Source organism: Pogona vitticeps, chromosome 4 (genome assembly GCF_051106095.1).
Source record: "Pogona vitticeps strain Pit_001003342236 chromosome 4, PviZW2.1, whole genome shotgun sequence".
In the NCBI taxonomy this organism is placed as follows: Eukaryota; Metazoa; Chordata; class Lepidosauria; order Squamata; family Agamidae; genus Pogona; species Pogona vitticeps.
In genome coordinates, this window is record NC_135786.1 from 48,332,461 (window position 1) to 48,353,362 (window position 20,902).

General features: G+C 44.3%; 1 protein-coding gene across 1 annotated transcript in view; it reads right to left on the reverse strand.

Annotated features, from left to right (window-relative positions):
* The window catches only part of SLC60A1 (solute carrier family 60 member 1), a 51,812-nt gene extending 31,307 nt beyond the window's left edge, over positions 1-20,505 (reverse strand). Inside the window, exons 1-3 of the mRNA XM_020797519.3 lie at positions 19,203-20,505; positions 2,115-2,313; positions 1,063-1,302 (exon numbers count right to left, since the gene is read on the reverse strand). Coding sequence (XP_020653178.1) covers positions 1,063-1,302; positions 2,115-2,313; positions 19,203-19,435 — 672 coding nt within the window. The 5' untranslated portion in view covers positions 19,436-20,505. The remainder of the gene's footprint in view (positions 1-1,062; positions 1,303-2,114; positions 2,314-19,202) is intronic.
* Between the last annotated feature and the right edge of the window lie 397 nt (positions 20,506-20,902).

Below are 20,902 nucleotides of genomic sequence, written 5' to 3' on the forward strand. Positions count from 1 at the left end.
GAGCATTACCTATATTTATCTACCATTTAAGACATTCAGCAAGTAACTTCCCCATTTTTATTATACATTATCTTTGCTTCATGTATAAATCAGGGATTTTTAATTATTTACGGCCTTGTGAATCTAGGAATTCATTTCTTTCATTCTTTTTACTGGCTTTTAAAGTGCTATCTGTATAGTCTCTATATATTCTTTCACCTGCATTCACCTCTAACCAGTACTCATCATAAGTAATTCTAATTTCATCATAAAGGTAGCTTAGCCATGGCCACCTCCCCACATAGAAGCTCTAGGCACAAAATATTGCCCAGAGATCAGAACATTACAGGTTCCCCAAGAAAGTGTCATATTCCTTCATGGGAACCCGGTGACTTGAGACATGTTAAACTACCACTCATCTCAAGCAACCTTTTAAAGAAAGAAGTTCCGGATGATATTTGGCTTGTTAAAGCCGGAGGCAAAACCCATTTGGTTGATATTTATTCAGGTAATATATAAGGAAAAAAAGCACTCAGTAGGGTTACTTTTACAGCCAATAAAATAACTATTGTCATAGGTCAGTTTGCAAGGTGTTAAGTCTGTTAAGAAAAGGAAGAGACAACATCTGCTTCAGATGCAAGGAGCATCAAATGTTCTCCTGCCTTAGGGAGGTTTACATGGTAAATAAATCTGCGGTTTGGTGAATGACAAACACAGCTCACATAATCTTTTCCTTGTTTGCACTTAAACCTAGAAGAAGAGAAAGACCTCTGCAATCCATTGTAAAGTATTTCCGGGTTTATTTGATCAAAAGATGTGATATAAATCTTTCAAAGACAAGATTCATCTACTTGTGCCCCTTGGTTTATGAGACCACTTGAGGCACAATTTCACAAGTGGTGTCAGAACAAAGGGGAAAGGCTGATTTGGTGCAACATCAAAACCTTCCAAAACTTTGTTCATAAGTAAAATTATTTGCACATGCATGCTGGTTTATATGGGATTCTTCCAGACATGCAAGGCAAGCGATCTCCCCTTCAGACCATTCTGAGCATTTGCCTGGAATGATTGTCCACTACTTACATTGATCAAAGCCATAATCCAGAAAGCGTAGGACACTCGGGTCACCACCAGTCCTTTGGTGGGCAGGTCATAGTGGGAAAGGTTTCCAGGATGGTGGGGGACCAGTGATTTCCGGATGTGAGGGAGGTTGCTGCTGCTGTTGGCTGTGCTATTTGTCAGGATACAGTTGGTGTCTGACAGAAAAGGGTCAGCTATCAGAGGACTCAGCAGGGCACCAAAGCCCACAAAGAAGTGAAGGGCCTACACAAAAGAATGAAGCAAATCAGACTTATTACTTTCATCACCATGGCACCAAGCAATTCCAATGAGAAATCTGGCCAAAGGAACATGATAATTGACAATTAACCCAGAAGAGCTGAATTGTGTTCTAGCATGTTGCCTGTATCAAGCTCTCTCCCAGAATGGCTGCTCTGTGCGTGTTCTTTTAGCATCCAATGGGAGATCCCTTCTACAAGATCTAGGGTGTAATTTGGGCATCAGGCTGCAGAGCCAGAGGTTGGAATTCAACATTCCACTGTGCCTTCTAGGAGAAAAATCAGAGGCAAACTGCTCAGCCACAGAGTATCCTGAGAGGAAGGGAAGGGCGAACCACTTCTGAATACTCTGTACAGTACTTAGAAAACTCTGGGCAGGGTTGCTATAGGTCAGAATCAACCTGATAACATGTTAATTATTTTTAATATCTCTATATCACCTTTCTAAAAGAACCTCCAAGGTGGTGTACAGCATATCAAAGAGAACAGAATAAAACATATGAAATAATAAAACCATATTAAAATGTTAAAACGTGTTTTATGATCTTGTCCCGAACTCAATGGTGGGGAGGCTAGCAAATCATACTGGGCTTCAGATTCAGTGTGATAGCACAGGAAATGATAACTCTTCTCTCAATGGGAGCACAGTGCCTTGGTGGGTGCCTAATTGGGTTGCCAATCAAGGTCAACCAACATTTATGAATCTCTGGCAAAGACTCAACTTACCAAAAAACAAAAACAAACAAAACAACGTAACAAAGAGATCCCCCAAAAAGGGGTCAACCTTCCCTTTCTCACCTGCAGAAAGACAGCTGAATCCTTCTGATAGATCTTCACCAGCTGCATATTGGAGAGTGTGTCAATGCACCCCATGGCCAAGCCAGCCACGGCCATGACCACTGCAAGCACCACCACATGATGGCAGAGAGGAATGATGGCAAAAACCACTGAGATTGCAAGTGACGATGCAAAGAGGGCGAGTAGAGAATGAGCCAACCTGGACCAAGAGAAGAGAGTGGATGTTGAGTTCAGCCATTGTTATTTAAAATACTTACTCCCCTGTCACTTGGGCAACTTACAGCAACGGGAGGAGCTCATCAAAGTTGGTTAATCAGTTTAACACCTTTAAGAACATGATCAATGGCAAGGTATTGACATGATACCAGAAGAATCAGGAGAAGGGACCATGCACCCTAACATTATTGGATTGCAACTTCAATCAGCTCAACCAATACAGTATTTCTGATATTGGGGAATGCTGGAAAATGCAGTAGATAGATCTGAAAGACGACATGTGCCTCTCTCTTGGGATAAATGGAGGGACTCTGACATGAGGCATAATTACAGACAAAACTATTAGTTTGTTGTGCTTGAAAAGAGAGAAGAAGCCAGTGAAATTCTTTTAAGGTGTGCTGCCTCCTGTTCTACCAAAGAATATTCTAGCATCTATGATTTGGGACACACTGACTTTTTAAACAGTCTACACAATGTTTTATAGTAACTCAACCTGAATATTAAAAGGTCAAGAGTCATGAAATTTATACAAGAGTCACAATAGGAATAACAAACAGCACTGGTGGGTGGTGCTGTGTGCTATGAATGACTACTGCGGATCTGGATATACAGTGCTGGCCATTTCATCGAGACCCTGATCTGATCCTTCCAGAACTGCTGCACTGTATAAGCCACTTCCTAAGTATTGGATGTATAGGCTGTGTCTCAAGTCTTCAGTGAACCTGACAGAACCTCTGTCTTTTCTGAAATAAGCTTCTGTTTACTGGCACCCTCTTGAACCCATTACTGTTTCCAGGTACCTACTCAGTATATCTGCTACTTCCTATGGAAAAATATTGATAGCTTTTCTTTCCAAGTCCCCAAATAACCTCCTCAGAGGTTTCAAAGAGGTCAACTGAGGCACCAAGAAGAAATCTTGTAGAATATTAACATGCATGACTTGGGCAGGACAGCACTCTCCCAGCACCACCTCCAGGAACTGGTCTTTCATCTAGGAATGGAACTGCCAAGACGTGCTGCCTTCAGTTCTTATCTCCAGGAATTAGTTCATGAGGATATCACAGTCCAGTGATTCTCTAGCTCTCCATATGATGCTGGACTTCAGTATCCAGAAGGCTCAGCCAGCTTGACTAATGGTCTAAGATCTGAGGAGTTGCAGCCAGTTTACCTGTCATAGTGTGCTTTAGGCTACTGTAATTTGGATATAACATATTTTTCTGTGTATAAAATGACACTTTTTCCTTAAATAATTAGACAAAAAAATTGAGGGTCGGATACACGGAAGGCAGCCACTTTCCCTGCCTTTTGTGAAGTCATGGGGCTTAGCAAAAAGGAAGGGAACACTCCCTTCAGGTAAAGTAGCTGTGAAAGGGCTGCATGATCACAGCCCTTTGATCCTGAAGCAGCCATGAAAGGGCTTCTGGGTCAAAGGGCTACAAAGGGAGCCTTCCCTTCCTTTTTGCTAAGGCTTAGCAAAAGGCAAGGAAAAGTGGCGGTCAAAGGGAGTCCTTTGATCCCTGCTTTTCCCTTCCTTTTGCTAAGCTCCGTGGCTTAGCAAAAGGAAGGGAAAAGCGGGGATGTAATTTTCTAATTTGGGGAGGATTGTCTTATACACTGGGTCATCTTATAAATAGAAAAATACACTACATGAGATGTCAAGACTGAGTGGGAAAGATTAAAATGCTATCAAAAGTGGAAGGCAGAAGGAAGGAAGAAAGGCCTAACACAAGGTGAATTGACTCAATCAAGAAAGCCATGGCCTTTAGTTTGCAGGACCAGCTGTTAACGATAAGACTTTAGAGGTCATTCACTCATAGGACTCTCATAAGGGAAGAGTGACTTGATGGCACATAATAACAACAACAGGTGAACACTGTCTTAAGGCCCAAGACTGGGAATCACTGTCATAGTTAATGAACTGAAAAACAGTTAAAGAGTTCTAGGAGAACCACCTGGATTACATACCTCTCTTTTGAGGTGACTGAGACACAATTTCTTGACTTGATGGAGCACCAAATGTGAGATACAGCCAATTTTCTGTAGCCAGAGGTAACTGGCAGGGGTCAAGCATACAGGGAGGTGAGTTGCATATTGAGAGCCACTGTCAGTCCAAGCCCTGTAAATGAACACTGGTCCCTGGGACATATCACACAGCTAAGGACTGTAGCATGTGAGCCACCCAGGTATGACTGATTTTATCTGCTGAAGGCCTCAAAGTTACCACCTCTTCAAACGTCTGCCTATTGTTACATCTCTGCATGCGCTAGTGGCCACAGTATATAAAAAGCCTTAAATGTGGTCACATGCACCACCTGCAGAGCACATTCTAATTGGCAAGAAATCTTCCTGCTATGGTCTGGGAGAAGATACCAAAAGGGTGCGGCTACATAAAGGCTTTTTGCAAAGAGCCACAAATAACTGAACAGTCACTGCAGTTTCACATTATCTTCATGATTCTGCAGCCTGGCAGACTCCTGTGTTTCCTGGATATTTAGATCAATAATACCCCAAATGGTTTGGACAATATTACTTTGTGGGCTAAATAGTAAGAATAAATCACCAAGCTGTCGAGATTATCAGGATGATTATTTCCATTAATCCAGGTGGCCCAGTGTGTACAAAGATGTTTATCAGAGGTGGGGAAGGAGATGATTCCATGGACCAAACGCCCTCATAACCAAACCAATATGGCAGATGATGTCACAGGGAGAGGGGCTCTGTCACATCCTCTGATGTCATCTTGATCCACCCCTCCCAGAAGTCTGCTTTCCCTGTGTGGAGAGTGGCACAGAACACCATAATTTCTATTGCATGGAAAATCTTGGTATCCTGTTCACTGTTCCCTCTGATCTCAGATCAGAGATAACAGGACTTTCCCCTTTCAGGTTCCACACTGGAAAAATGAGAGGGGTGGGAGATCCCCATGTTCAATGACAACATTCTTTGAATGCTGTGCAAAGAATGGCTAAATTCTTCTACCAGTTTAAATGATACTATATTAAATAAGAATGCAGAATATGCTTTTGGTGTAATCTTAAAATAGGTCAACAATGTACTCTCACCAGAACTTATGCAAATACTATTAAGCATCAAACCTATTTTCACAGGGAGAACAAGGTTAAGATATCCTTTGGAGGCTTGTACATGTCAAGAAAGGAAAAGAACTGTAACTAGTTGCACCACTGACATTTTTAATGGAAATTAAACACGTGTTTAATGTTTACCATCATAAGGGGACTTTTTAACTATCCGACTTGAGAATGGTCACTTTGAAAATAATCCATATATGCCTCCAATTATACAGCAACATTGTATAGTGTATACATGGTTTGGAAGAGGCTAGTGCCTTCAAGTCTCATCTGGAGGGATTCTGGCAGGTTGTTATTTTCTCTCTTAGAAGCCAAAGGCCTGAAGAGTTACCGTAAGAGAGAGACAGAATCTGAAAACTGCAGCCGAATTCATAATCCCTCATCTCCAACATCCAGAAAGGTGTGTTTATACCTCACAATAGAAGGGCAACTGTAATACTGTAGTTAAAACTATCTGAATCCCAAACCAAAATATTACTATGCATGTTGAAAGTCAGAAGCAACATTATCTACATGCTCATTCACTGTTCAGTCATTCAAGGGAGTATCTATGAATAGGACACACCTGTCACCTGCACCAGGAACAGGCTGCCAGATCTTAATGATGTGACCCAACATGTTGATGGTTCCCAAAGGGTCCCAACCCTGAGGGGATATTCCATTATTGACTTAGGGGCCTGGCCTACACATGCAGGCCCACATGGACATCTGGATCAGCATTCAGGGCTTCAGAGACTCCAACCTATCTGCACTGCTTGCTGAGGACGACGGACCACAGAGTAAGAATCAGTACGGGCAAACACCTCTCCGGTCCCAAAGTGTTCCTCTGCCATTAGTAGTGGCAGAAAAATAGCTGTCTTGGCAGCGGGTGTCTGGAAACTGAAAGAGGTTTTCACTTGTCCCACCAGTCTACAATCCTGACACTGCTTATGGTCCTGGTGCTGTTTTCAGTACCATTAGAACAGAACCCCATCCCCTTTCCCTACTGCCCAGAGGATCACTGGAGAAGGTGGCTTGGATTACAGAGACCACATGTAACCTCTGCATCATTCACACCAGCCACCAGAAAATGCAGGAGCAACAACATACATATTGGCAAGACTGATGCCTCAAGACTTCTTGGTATGTTATCTCCTTATTATGGGGACAAGAATCAGGCAGCTCAGTGCTTTACTGTTGCTTGTCATGCTAAGAAGAAAAGGCAGTGAGAAAGTATTCGGGATGTGTTCTGAGCTTCATTTAATCAAGACATTGCTTGCCTATTTTTAAGACTATCTTTGCAGCCTTGAGGCAGAGCTGGGCAACCTATAGCCGTCAAAATATCACTGAACTCCAACTTCCATCAGTCCATGCCAACACAGTGAATAGTCAGGCATGATGGAAGTTGCACCTCAGCAAGACTGGAAGGACCACAGGTTTTCTATCCTGCCTTAAGGAGCAGAAACTTTTAGTTTGCACAAAGAAACCTGAAATCCACAGAATGCCCTATTCTTTTCACAACAACTTGCAAACGGTCCACTATCTGCCCAGAGTTACCTCTGGGCAGATAGTGGTGGATTCTAGGCACAGGAGGTGCACAGACTTGGTTAGATAAGGCATCCTTCAGTCTCGAGAGACTATGGTATCGTGCTCTATATGGAGGACTTGCAACAGCGTTTAGTGTGGCTGAGAAGGCCAATTTGAGAGTGACAATCCCTTCCACACTGAAGACAAATACAATCTGTACCCCATCTAGCTCCCTGATTTTGCTGCTTTCGGGACTGCCTCTTTGCCTCAGCTTGCTGGACAAGGGTCTCTTCAAATTGGGAGAGGCTGTGATGCACCGCTTGCCTCCAGGCTGAACGCTCAGATGTCAGGGTTTTCCATCTGTTGAGATCCATTTCCAAGGCCTTCAGATCCCGCTTGCAGATATCCTTGTATTGCAGCTGTGATCTCCCTCAGAGGCGATTTCCCTGCACTAATTCTCCATACAGGAGAATCCGACCATCAGTCATTCTCATAACATGCCCAAGCCAACGCAGACGTCACTGTTTCAATAATGTATACATGCTAAAAATTCCAGCTCAATCTAGGACTGCTCTATTTGGGACTTTGTCCTGCCAGGTGATACCAAAAATCCGTCAGAGACAACGCATTTGGATTTCCAGAGTTATAGCTCAACAGCATATTACTCCTACAATGATACTTCAGGATGGTTCACATGAATGGCAGTGGCCCCTTAACTCTGCTATAAAATGTTCCTGGGATTACGCAGAAAAAGGCTTGAAAAATAGAACAGTTGACAGACTTTGTTTTTTCCACTTGCTGTGATCATGGTACTGGAAGTCAGTGGAAACTTGCCCAACTTTGACTAATGCTCATGATGAATGAAATGCAACTGAATGTGCATCAGCAGTTGTGATCAATAACCTGAGGCAAGAGGAGCCCAGTAAAAGACCAGTCTAGCCTCATCAAGCTGTAAGCTTGCTTAAAGCATTAAGAAATGACAGCGATTTCCTAAAAGCACATCCAGTGTTTGCAGTGTGAGAACAAGTTGCATGCTATTTGTATGCAACCCAGCTCAACCTATGCTTAATGGAGAAATACAGGCCACAATTTTTTTCAAGGGGCACCGAATAAAACAACAACAGTCAAATACCAGCAACGTGTCAGCAACAAGCTCAGAGCTACAGAATAATACTCCAGGGAAACAAAAAGAACACATTAGGGGATAAAGATGCAGATGCTAGCAAAAAAACACTAGGGACAGGAACTGCACTAAGGCTTGCACTCTCTGTGTGCTTGATTGACTACCTTGTACCCTTGCTTTCCATAAGAGCACGTCAAGGAGTTAACTATTAATTGTTATTTGTGAGACGGCAAGGGCAATGTAAAGGTCCGTGGTACTCAGAACAGATCACAAGGCAGCAGAGGAATAAAGAGCAAGCTTTGTTATCTAATCTTATCAAAGACTATGGAAATAATTTGTACACTGCCAGAAATCATTGCAGTAATTTTCTCCATATGCCGTTGCGCTGATGGCCTGAGCCTAGCCATGACAAAGACAGAAGAACTGTTTGTTTCCAGTCCAGAAACAAATTGTCCATCTGTCTAAAGGTGCTTGACTAGATATCATCAAAGAGTAAGAATTGTTGGTAATTTCAAATATGCTCTGGTTAGACGCTTGTCATACAGGAGTGTTAACTGGAGGAGCTAGGAACACAAAGAAGCCTAGTCTGGACTGCAGAAGGCATACTTGCTTTGCTGCAAGAATGGAGGGTGGTGGGATGTAAATTAGCAGTACTTCATATGCAGAACATCTCAGCTTCAGTTCCTGGCATCTCCAGTTAGGAAGGAAAAAAAAAAGACTCCAGCTTGAAACCTTGGAAGGCTTCTACCAGTCAGTGTAGCCCAATGGTAGGCAAGCTGGTCAGACAGCATTGAATTGCAACTCCCATCACATATTACCATTGGATAGGATGGTGGGAATTGAAGTCCAATGATGTCTGGAGGACTGTAACTTGCCTACTGTTGGTGTAGATAGCACTGGACAAGATGGACCAATGGTTAGCATTCTGTACACTACAATCATGAAGTCAATGGTACTAAAGCTCACCAGTTGGCTACTTCTGCTGAGCACTAGCAAAACAAGGTAAAGGATCCCCTTGACATTCAGTCCAGTTGCGTCTGACTCTAGGGCGCAGTGCTCATCCCCGTTTCCAAGCCATAGAGCCAGTGTTCATCCAAAGACAGTTTCTGTGGTCACGTGGCCAGCGCGACTAGATACGGAACACCGTTACCTTCCCACCGAGGTGGTACCTATTTATCTACTCACATTTTAACATGCTTTCGAACTGCTAGGTTGGCAAGAGGTGGGACAAGTGATGGGAGCTCACTCCGTCGCGTGGATTCGATCTTACAACTGCTGGTCTTCTGACCTTGCAGCACAGAGGCTTCTGCAGTTTAACCCGCAGTGCCACCACGTCCCTCTGTGCAAAACAAGACAAGGATGCAACCCACATATTGATAGATGAAGTTAAAGGAGGCTGTAATGGAGGGAAGGAGGCACTATTGTGGAACATCAGTTTATCAAAGTTCAGAGAACATTATTAATGTGATGCCACAGATATGGACAAGTGCTTCTTGCCCTTCTTGAGAGATGCTCAGTGGTTGAGAGTAACAGCCATGCTGCAAAACCCAAAGCCCAGGCTAAAGAGGCACTCTACCAGGTGAAGTCAAGCCTAAGAAGCAACTGTATAAGTGTTCGAAGGCCTTTTTAGCATTGTGCATACAAAGCTACAGTACAGAATTTTCCTAAGAAGATATGATTCAGGTAGTCCAGTGTTTCCCAACCTTTCTGGAGTTGCAACCCCCTTTTATAATAGCCATGGGACCTGCAACACCCTGGCATACTCACATTATAAGGCATTTTAATGGGGTAAAGAAAACACATTAAAATAGATTTTTTTCAGAATGTAACTGTACCCTAATATATTAATATTAATATACAAGTACATAAATAAGGGGTGGGGGCTGTAGATCTGTCTCTACCAGATAACATTTGAGAAGGAAAGAATGTCAATAGACATTGAGTTTAATTCACCTTTTTGTGTGTGGAAATTACCCTCCCTTCATGTCTCCTCTCTCCCAAAAAGTCCCCTCAGGGAAGAGCTCCTCCCCAGCCCTAAAGCCCAAATAAACATCTCCCCCGTGGGCCCTGCCTTATGCCCCATCGATTCCCTGGTTCTCCTCCCTCACCTTCTTGCCCCTTTTGCTTTCCTCCTCCATGACTCCCGCAAGGCACAGGGGCATGTTCCTTCCTAGATCCCCTCTCCCTTCACTGTGTTGCCATTGCTGCACCTGGAAGAGCTGGAGACTCAGGTGGAGCAAACGGCTGCCATCTTGGGTGTCAGTGTTCCCAGCGTGCACCACGTGCTATAATCAATCAGGCCTCTTTGAACTGGGCTAGTACTCCAGTCCAAAGGGCTCCGGAGAAGTAGAGAGAAATGAGCAAGAACAGCTCTTTCAGAGGGGGTAGGAGTGATGGGCATGCAGAGAAGGAAAATCCATTCAAAAGCCCATAGGAATACCTAAGAACTCTAGGTTGTCTGCCATTTCAGTTCAGATTAAAATTATCTCTCTGTGGGCCAAGAGAATTAAAATCAAACAGCATTGTGTATACTATATGCACAATTTGTGAGATAGCGGTTTAGGTATCTGGCTGTGGAGCCAAAGGCTGGGAGTTCAATTCCCCACTGTGCCTCCTTCACAAACTTGATGACCCACAGGGTCCCTTACAGCTCTTCAGTTTGAAGATATTATTATTATTAAAAATAATTCCAACTAAAAATAACTGTGGCAGCCCTCCACTTTGTGGCCCCCTTGGGGGTCCTGAACCCCATTTTGGGAACCCATGAGGTAGGTAAAACATTCCCAAAAGGCACTTCCAACACTAAACACATCATATTTGCTCTTTATGTTCAAAACCAGATACTAGAGACAGAAACTACCTTAAACAAGTGCAGTAGCTTGAGGCATCTTAAGCATAGTCAACACTTCCTTCCGTCTCTCTCCTGCTCTCTTAGGAAGTGTTAACAAAGCCGCCATCAGTGGGAACAAGAGTAAGCCACATTTTAAATGAGAACTCAACATGTGAAATGGGGGAAAGAAAAACCAGCTAAAAAACCCCACCAGAAAACACAGGTAGGATAGAATCAGGCATGGAGGAGTGGCAACACAACACTGTGACTGTATGTGTTTAGAGCAGCCATTCTCCATGAGGGGTATCTGGCCTCCTGAGGGCTCCTGGCACATTTGAAGGGGACACAGACTAGAAACCATTCTTCACATACTGCCTTATAAGGTTTGTTATATGACTTATATAATCCTATATGTTTTCATATTATGTTTACGGCTGTAGCCAAAAAAACCAAAAATGGCTGGTTTGTAGTATGTAATGTAACAGACAGACAACTTGCAGTTGGGTATAATGGAGGAAAAGCACAGTCGGAGCAGCAGTAGGGTCCTTCCTATTTGGAAAGCAAAAGAAAAGAGAAATTCAGAAGGCAATGAAAATTCAGCTCATAAAGTGACATTTCAGCCTTCCCAGCATTTCAACTCAAAGTACATTTGAAGACATCCTTCTCAATCTGTTAAGCAATTCTGGAAACATGGAATGGGGGGAAAATGCAAAACAGAGTTCTTTTTCTCCAACTCTCAGAATGGCATTTAAAAAGCAGTGACCATTGGGAAGATGGAGATCACTAATCCATCTTTTCCCACACAAAGAAAACAATAAAAATCAAATCATTGCACACTTCCCTAATGAACTGAACAGGACATTAAGGACACACAAGATACAACATCAGTAACAAGATGCAACATCAGTAATACTTATTAATATCTGGGAGGAAAATGTACTATCTGTATTGCCCAGATGCCTGTGTGGAAGCCCTTGCACTCAACTTGAATCTATGAATATGCTCAATCATAAAATGTGGCATAGTGAACCTCACAACTGGGGTGGGCTCCAGCTAGAGATTGATGCTTACAGAAGGAGAGATGCATTGGCCAATATCCTATTGTCTCGTTCCAGCTCAAGGTCCACCCATTGAATCAGTTGCCAAATGGCAAGTCAACACTTTTGTAAGGTCCATTGAGTCCATTTGTCTACTTCAGCTGTAATTAGAGATATGATCCTGGCCGCAGTTTTTAATTACATGTTAGACTGGAGAACAAGAGGGGCACAAACTGAGAGAAGCAGACAGGGGCATGTTGCCAAGACTTGTGATAGCAATTTGGCATCTCACTGTAAGTGATTATATTCCCCACATTTCTTTCTTTCTTTCTTTCTTTCTTTCTTTCTTCTTCTTCTTCTTCTTCTTCTTCTTCTTCTTCTTCTTCTTCTTCTTCTTCTTCTTCTTCTTCTTCTTCTTCTTCTTCTTCTTCTTCTTCTTCTTCTTCTTCTTCTTCCTTCCTTCCTTCCTTCCTTCCTTCCTTCCTTCCTTCCTTCCTTCCTTCCTTCCTTCCTTCCTTCCTTCCTTCCTTCCTTCCTTCCTTCCTTCCTTCCTTCCTTCCTTCCTTCCTTCCTTCCTTCCTTCCTTCCTTCCTTCCTTCCTTCCTTCCTTCCTTCCTTCCTTCCTTCCTTCCTTCCTTCCTTCCTTCCTTCCTTCCTTCCTTCCTTCCTTCCTTCCTTCCTTCCTTCCTTCCTTCCTTCCTTCCTTCCTTCCTTCCTTCCTTCCTTCCTTCCTTCCTTCCTTCCTTCCTTCCTTCCTTCCTTCCTTCCTTCCTTCCTTCCTTCCTTCCTTCCTTCCTTCCTTCCTTCCTTCCTTCCTTCCTTCCTTCCTTCCTTCCTTCCTTCCTTCCTTCTTCCTTCCTTCCTTCCTTCCTTCCTTCCTTCCTTCCTTCCTTCCTTCCTTCCTTCCTTCCTTCCTTCCTTCCTTCCTTCCTTCCTTCCTTCCTTCCTAGTGCATGCACTACTCCAGGTGGTTTTCAAACTTAAAAATCACACAGACCCCACATAACATCCATCACCTAGGACAATATGACAATTTAAAAAAACGTATCAAAACCAAGAAAGAACAAGAAAGAAAGAAAAATGTTAATATTGACAGCATCTGGGAGATTCAGTTCTCTGCCTCACAATCTTATGTAAATCCTGTGACTCTGTACAGAGTCATGGGATATAAAATCCTCGCATATTATTCTTAGATTGCAATCTTCCAAGAAAAGTTTGAATACTAAATTCCTGATGCGTGAAAAAGAAAGAAGCCAATAAAAATAATGGAATCTTTTAAGACATTCTAAACATCACATGAAACACCACAAGCCAGATTTTCCATGATTCTGTGTTCACACTTTGTGAGCACTTGGGGTCTGCAGCTGTTCATTTAAGGATGTGCCTTCCCATGCTACATTCACAGCAAGGAATAATTGCATTCTCTCTCCAAAGGTAGTAAAAAGAATAGTTTGTTTCCAGCCAAGAATATGAAAGCACTCTCTCATTCATAGTAATTTAGATAGTGGACTGATCATTTCTGAGGTGCAGCTGGACAAAATACAGTAAGTTCACCGGTAACAAGGAATCAGATTTTAATCCACATGCTAGGAAGACTGAGAGATACATAGCAGCCACCACTTGCACTGAATTTATATTACAGATGAGCAGGCTCTAGTAACCAGGTGTCATTCTGTTTTACAGCCAAAAACAAGTATTTTATCTCCACACCTAAAATATGACAGTGAAACAGTCAATGGTGAAAAAAGGTTTGGGGAATTAAATATTTTTAAGTTGGAGAAGACTGAGGATACAATCTGATTCAGATACAGTGTTCTATGAAACACAGAAAAAGCACAGACCTGTTCTGTGCTGCCTAAAGGACAGAGCAAGATATAATGTGCTTACATGAAGGATGGGAGGTTTTGGATGAAAGTCAAGAGAAGCTCTTGACAAACAGGAATCACTCAACCATAATCCCAAATACTTAGATAAGGTTTGGATAACCTCCAGAGGTCTTGGAGCGGCACCTGCCCATTCCTGGACTTGGAAGACTACACTGCTCCATCAACCCCATTCCTGAAACTTTTCATAAATTGTTTTAAACAAAAGGCTTCCATTGTGCCCTCTAGTGGTCAAGAAAATCAATTTTAAAAAATGGGGGAATGTAATGTGTCCCTGCAATGGAATATGGTAAAGGGGACAGAATATACTGGCACTTCCTGCATAATTTCAGGGAAAGTCTAACAACTAATTATTGTTAATATGTTTCATTAGAGTAGGATGCCTTCTACCAATTTGATGTTTCATTTATATATTTGTAAAGCGGCTTTAAACAAATATGAAATCAGTGGAACATAAATTAAATAAATTAACGCTGGTTTAGGCAATATTGCATTTGTGTTGGCACACGGCAATATTATATAAACCCAAAGAACAATTCCTTTATTACATGCATTTTCAAATTACCCACTAAACACAGTTCTCTGGATAGTGAAACACCACCTAGAACTCTATTCCAGGAATACAAATAGTTACTAGTCAGTAAATGAGGCACAGATTAGTTCATGGCATCCAGGATTTCTGAGGAGATGTAATTCACTCTTTTCCATCCACTGCCCACCAGAGAGTTGTGCTGTGACCAAGCAATGACTTCAACCCTACATATTCCCAGAAACTCTGTAACTGCAGGCAGAGACAGGACATAGAGTCCACCAACAGGAATAGATGGGGTTGCCCTGGCATTCCAGGCTCTCCAATCCCTTGGTCTGTCTTTATTTCTCTTCTATCTACCCTTGGATCAGATTCACTTATCTACTAGGAAGAATGGGACCAGGCACCAACACAGCGAGGTTCTCCTTCTGCTGGAGTTTGCAATCCATATGGTGTTTCTACCCAGGGTACAAGCAAGAAATCAAAATGCAAACTCAGTCTCCCTTTCTATATGATGCTAACTTGTAACTACAGCAATATAATTTGACATTGGCCTACTCTGAGCTCAGCTTGGCCTACTCTGAGCTCAGCTGAGGAAAAAACTCATTTTTACAGCACAATCAATCCAGGATCTTTTCTAGGGGCCCCATGCATTTTTCAAAAATAGCTGTCCAAAGGTATGCTAGAACCCACTCTTAAGCAAACCATGGCTTAACTGGTTTATGCCAATTATGATACAGAACACAGCAAGTTCAAATGCACACGAAGAGGTTGTACTTCTAATTTACTATTCAGTGTGAAAAACAGTAAATTAAAGGCAACCAATGATAGCTGGTTTCTAAATCCAGTTCATAATTGCTGAGCTGAAAAGAATAATTAGTGTAATTAATGTTAATCGAATGCACTCATTGTATAAGCATGCTCTCTGCTTACAGCCCCATTGTGTCTACTTAATGTACTTACCTTAATGCATGCAACACACCTAAACATAACTTGACCAGTAAATATTATTTATATAGCCCATGAATTAAAATAATTTATATTTAAAGGAAGGTGATTACACAAATTAGAAGCATTTATCAGCTGCCAGGCCAAATCACTGTTATATATTTACCCCTTAAAAAACACTGGTCTAAGTCCTATCAGCCCCTCTCTATCTGCAGGTCAATTAAATGTCAGTCTGTTGGTGGCAATAGTTAAATGTTCCCAAATGCCTATAACAAAGCATGCTCAACAGCAACTAAAGACATATTGTGGGGGCAAGACCTTACCACAAAAAATGTTTGTTTTAATGTGATATCTCAATGAAAAGAGCTTACTCCCCAGTGATGGGATCACTGACAATTTCTAAAGGATAACACTGTCCCTTCCAGGGACTCTGTATGAAAGTAGGATATTTACTGTGCTTTGTCTTACCCTACATCAACTTTTAAGAGCTTGTTTGACACTGTATGCTGTTTGCCAACTTTCCACAGGATTAGAGGACAGCTTGAGTTTTGACATCAAGGTTATTAAAACAGTTTTTTTTTTTAAAAAAAAATAACAGGCCCCCTTGGTTACAAAAACATATTGAGAAAACCTCAGTGGAATTTCTGCAGCCCAAGGATTCCCTGTTGATCTCCATCAGGGACTGCTGTGTTCTGTTCGGACCCCACTGTACATCTTTGCAGGATTGTGCCTTGCGCTGCAGTTTCCCAGATTTTGCACCCAACTCCACAGGAGAAGAAACCTTTGATAACCATGCTGACATCATATAGGCAGATATAAGAATCAGCCTACATGATCTCTACAACAGAGTCAGGGTCCCACACACAGAGACAGAGAAACTTGCAGCTTTGACTATTTCTGTGGAGCCACTCAAATGACGAAGTGCTATATAAGTTTTGTAACGCTCATTTTGCATGACTTCTTCCTTAAACCTTCTAAATAATTTTTTGGTTCCATCAAGAACCACTAAGATTACTTTGATCTTATTCAGATGAGCCCACTGGATGCTTTTGAAGATATGTCCCTAAATAATTCAAGAGGAGAGATAAATGAAGGCCACAGAAAAAACCTGAAGGGAATAAAGCCATGGGGATAGTGGGAGAGAGGTGCCCCCCTTTTTGATGTAAGCGGAATAGAATTATGGAGTCATGAGCTAAGGCTAAGGCCAACTGGGAGTGGGGGGAGGGGGAAGCAGGGGAGGTGGCTAGAAATGTGAGAAAATTGCCAAAGTAGATGTGAACTAAAAATAAACCACAGAAATGACAAATATAGTAAGTTTGCGAAGGAGGCAAGAGTGAAACCAATTCTTTTTAAGTAAGGCATTCATGCCAACAGTAGCCAACTCCCCCCCCCCTCTCTTTTTCTGTTCTTGCTCGTGTGTTTTTAGTAGCCTGACTTATGGTGACCCTTTTCCAGGATTCTTCCAGGTAGAGAATATTCAGAAGTGGCTTCCCATTCCCATTCCCTTTTTTTTGGGGGGGGGGGGTACCCTGGGATTGTGCACCTTGCCCAAGGCCACACAGGCAGGCTCTTCTGGAATGCACAATGGGGAACCAAACTCCCAGTATCTGGCTCTGTAGCCAATTACCTAACTCACAGTTTACTGTATAAAAAGTATACAAAGTACTGTATACAAATGTCTACCATTATGCACCATGAGGTCTTGAAGTTTATTTATTTTATTTCTTAATTTAACTTATATGCCACCCACACTACCCGAAGGTCTCTGGGAGGCTTACAACATTTAAGTTGTAAGTGTTTTTAAAAGACTGTTAAAAACTTGGCTATTTAGGCAGGCCTTCCCTCCAGTCAGCTAACTCTTTTCATTTCTTTTTTCTTATCCTAACCTAGTATCCTTTCTTAAATTAATTGTTTTAATTAATATAGAAATTGTATTTTATGATTATATATATATTTTTATAGATCTATTTTATGTTGTAAGCCACCCTGAGTAGACAGGGTCTAGAGGGGCGGGGTATAAATAAAATAAATAAATAAATAAATAAATAAATAAATGTATGCCCAAAGCGTGGAGCACGAAGAACCAAATAGCCAACTTGTGCCTTGAAAAGAACCATTGACCAAATCTGAAAAAAAAATCTGATCTTCACTATGCAGGACCATGGGAAGAGAACAAAGAGTCTGGTGACATATTACATGCCAACAAGTTTCATTTAGCACAGCTTTCATCGACAGCCACTTGCTTTGTCAGGTGCCAAACAAAAGTTGTAAGCCTTTCAGGTGCCACTAGTCTCATCATCATTTTTGCTATAGCCAGCTTACATGGCTGTTCCCTGGACATTCTGAATCGGAAATAATTGGCTGCGAGTCCAAGAAAGTTTTTCTAAAGTAGTTTATACAGCTATTTTTTTCAGATAAGTGACCTCTCCCACTCTGACAGCATTGCAAGTCTGTTTCATTCTTAACTTTGCTATACAGTAACTTGTGGCTTAAAGTTTAAACATATAAATACATTTTCATTTATCTTGTTACACTTCAACCCCTCAGGCTACTGCGCCACAGCTCAGTGAGTTTCCATAACTGTTTGAGGATTTGAACCCAAGACCAGAGTTGTCTAAGGGGGAAGGGGGACCATTTTGCCAGCAAAGGAAGCTGGAGGTGTCAAGATAATAAATAGCAGTGAACTGACATTGTGAGTTGCAACATTTGATATGGCTTGGGCCCCACATATCAGTAGTTTATCTGTCATTTACCACCACAATCTCCCCCCTCCCCTGACATTCACCCAAAGTACTGATTTGATTTTATCATCCATGCACCAAGTTTCAAAAGCAACAATGCACAAGGAGGGTGGCATTCTCAACAAGAGGTCAATAATTTTGGGGGAGATCCAGGTTCCCCCATGAGCCATTTTCTGATCCATGAACATTTGTGGGGTAACCTTGGGCCACGCTCTCTCTCTCTCTCTCTCTCTCTCTCTCTCTCTCTCAGCCTGATTACTTCCCAAGGTTGTTGGGGGAAAAAGGGGTAAGGGAAGAGCCATGAACTCAAAGGAAGAAAGATTAATATATCAATTGCCACATTAGTCTTCGACATGCTGGGTGCCAGAGTTATTCAGATGGTCGTTTTAATAGAACATATTTTTCTTCTGATACCTCATCTTGCTCGGGTGACAGATTCCTCCTATGTATTGTTGAGGCTGCTGCTGCTATATGTCATCAAGTTGCATCCAAATTACCGTAGCCCTAATACAGTTCGCAAGGTATGTGAGATATTCAAGTAGTGGCTTACAACTGACAAAGCCCAGTGAGTTTCCATGGCTGTTTAAGGATTTGAACCCAGGTATCCTGAGTCCTACCCTGACACTTTGTCCACTACATCATACTGACTCTCTACTCTGTATAGGTACTCAGAAAGCTACCTTCTCCAGCATGTGTAGGTCTGCAGCTATACAACCAGATTTTAGGAAGATTCAGACAGCTTTCAATGGGTCTTTGTACGCCTAACTTTGTAGAGGGCCCCCAAGTTAGTCAAGAGGATAGAAACTGCAGTGCACACATTTGTGCTGGATTCGTAAGATGAAGCACCAGAGGCAGTAGCAGGAAAGATAAGGGGCAATAAATGGGGAGGTGGGGAAAAGCTCGGCGCTGATTTCGAGGACAGATAAGCCTGGCACATATTGCAGAGCAGCCTCCCTGGATACGAAAAAGACGACAAGGAGGTGGCAAAATAAAAACACAGTGAGAGCGAACGGGCTTCCCAGCAGCATCCTAGCTCCAGGAGGAAAGGGGGGGGGGAGGAGGGAGTTCGCATGCGATGCTTCAGAAGGGAGAGCAAAAAAACGCACCGAAGGGTGTGGAGGGGGGGGCCTCTTTGGGGAAGCAGAAGGGCGAGGAAGGGAGGGGGAGCCGGTCTGGCTTGGCTTACGTTCTCTTGAAGACGCCTCCCAGGCAACTGCCGACCAGCAGGCAGAACTGTTGCGAGAAGAACACCCAGGTGATCTGCGAGAGGGAGCTCTGGGTCTGGCAGCGCAGGTCCAGGAGGGTGGGCCCCAGGAAGGCGATGCACAGGCCGAAGCTGAAGAAGACGCTCCAGTAGGTCAGGGTGGGCTGGAGGTTCCTCTTGAAGAGCGTCGTCACCCGCGCATCCCACCACCACATCCTCGGCTCCCGCTCGGAAGAAGAAGCGCCTCTTCTTCCCACCGCACCGTCTTCCTCCTCCTGCTCCTCCTCCCCCCTCCCCACCCCACCCCGTCCACACCAGCAAATCCCACCAGGGGCGGGGGCGGAAGGCGCGCCGAAGGGCGAGGAGCGCCCCCTAGTCCCGTGCGCTCCGCACCCGCGCCTCTTCCGCGCCCGAGTGCGGCGTCTCAGCAGAGGACGGGCAAACCCGACCGTTGCTGCTGCTGCTGGCGGCGGCGGCGGCGACAGCTCCCCTCCGCGGCTGCCTCTCTGCCCCTCACCGGAGCGAGAAGAGCGTTTGCCGAGTTCCCGCTCGAAAACACCTGCACCCCGGCTTGCTTGCTCGCTCTCTCCCCCCCCCCCCGCCTCTCCACCCAGGACTAGCCCGCTTCTCCCCTCCCGCCCACGATCACATGGGAGCCCCTGCCCCCGCCCTCGCCGAGCCCCTATCCCTCCTCGGCGTCCCTGCTCTCTCCCTCCGGCTCCCGCTCGCAGGGCGCTCAAGCCGCCGAGCCCACGCTCCCCTGCTGCCCTGGCTCTTCTTTGCGCTCCCGCGTCCCCCCCCCCTCCGCCCACCAGCAGCCCCGCGGGTGGATCGCGCGCCACCGAACTGGGCAGGGCGGGTGGCTCCGCCCCTTCAGCCCGGCAGGGGAGCTGGGCGAGCCCAAGGGCCGCCGACGGCCGCCTCCTTTCGTCAGCTCCCGCCGGGGCCGCAGAGGAGGCTCGAGGCTTGCTGCTCGTCCTCCCGGGCGGACTCAGCAGCAAGGAGAAGCCCGGGAGCGCCGGCGGCCGGCTGGGGACGGCGGAGGCGGGAAGCTTCGCCGGCCTCGCTCCCCGGCGCGGGGCGTGTGGGTATGCGCCGCCACCTGCAGGTCCAGCTCGGAAAGCTGGTTCCGAAAGCCCAGCTCGAACGGGTCGGGGGGCATATCTGTGGCTGAGGCGAGGTTTTCCCGCTGCAGAGCAACTTCCGATGGGACGGCTAGGGAGGAACCTCCTATGACTCAGGCTGTTTCGGGATCTGACGGTGTTCCTACGAACAGGGCACACCTCGCGTGGTCGCTAGCCGTGGCTTCCTCAGGTGGAACAAACATCACACGCCTCATTTTAACTGGCTGCATGTGGCCACCTGCTGGAGGTTGGTGGCCAGGCGCTGTTGCCTGCCTTCCTCCCTCTCTAGTTCACGGAACATCCGATGTCATTAGTGGCCATAAATTGAAATCCTATAGTTTCCTTATCCTAAAACACCTCTTTAGGGACTGGACTGGGTTCTTCACTCCCGCGCCTGCAACTGAACATAGGAAGCATACAGAGTTCCATTTGGTAAGGTATGGGCCTGAGCAGGCCCCTCCTGGAAGTCAAAGCTACCAGTAACCCATTGACATGGAGCACAAAAAGAGTGTAGAGGGGCCCGATTCCACCATGTTCGGCTTGCAGGAAAGGGATGTG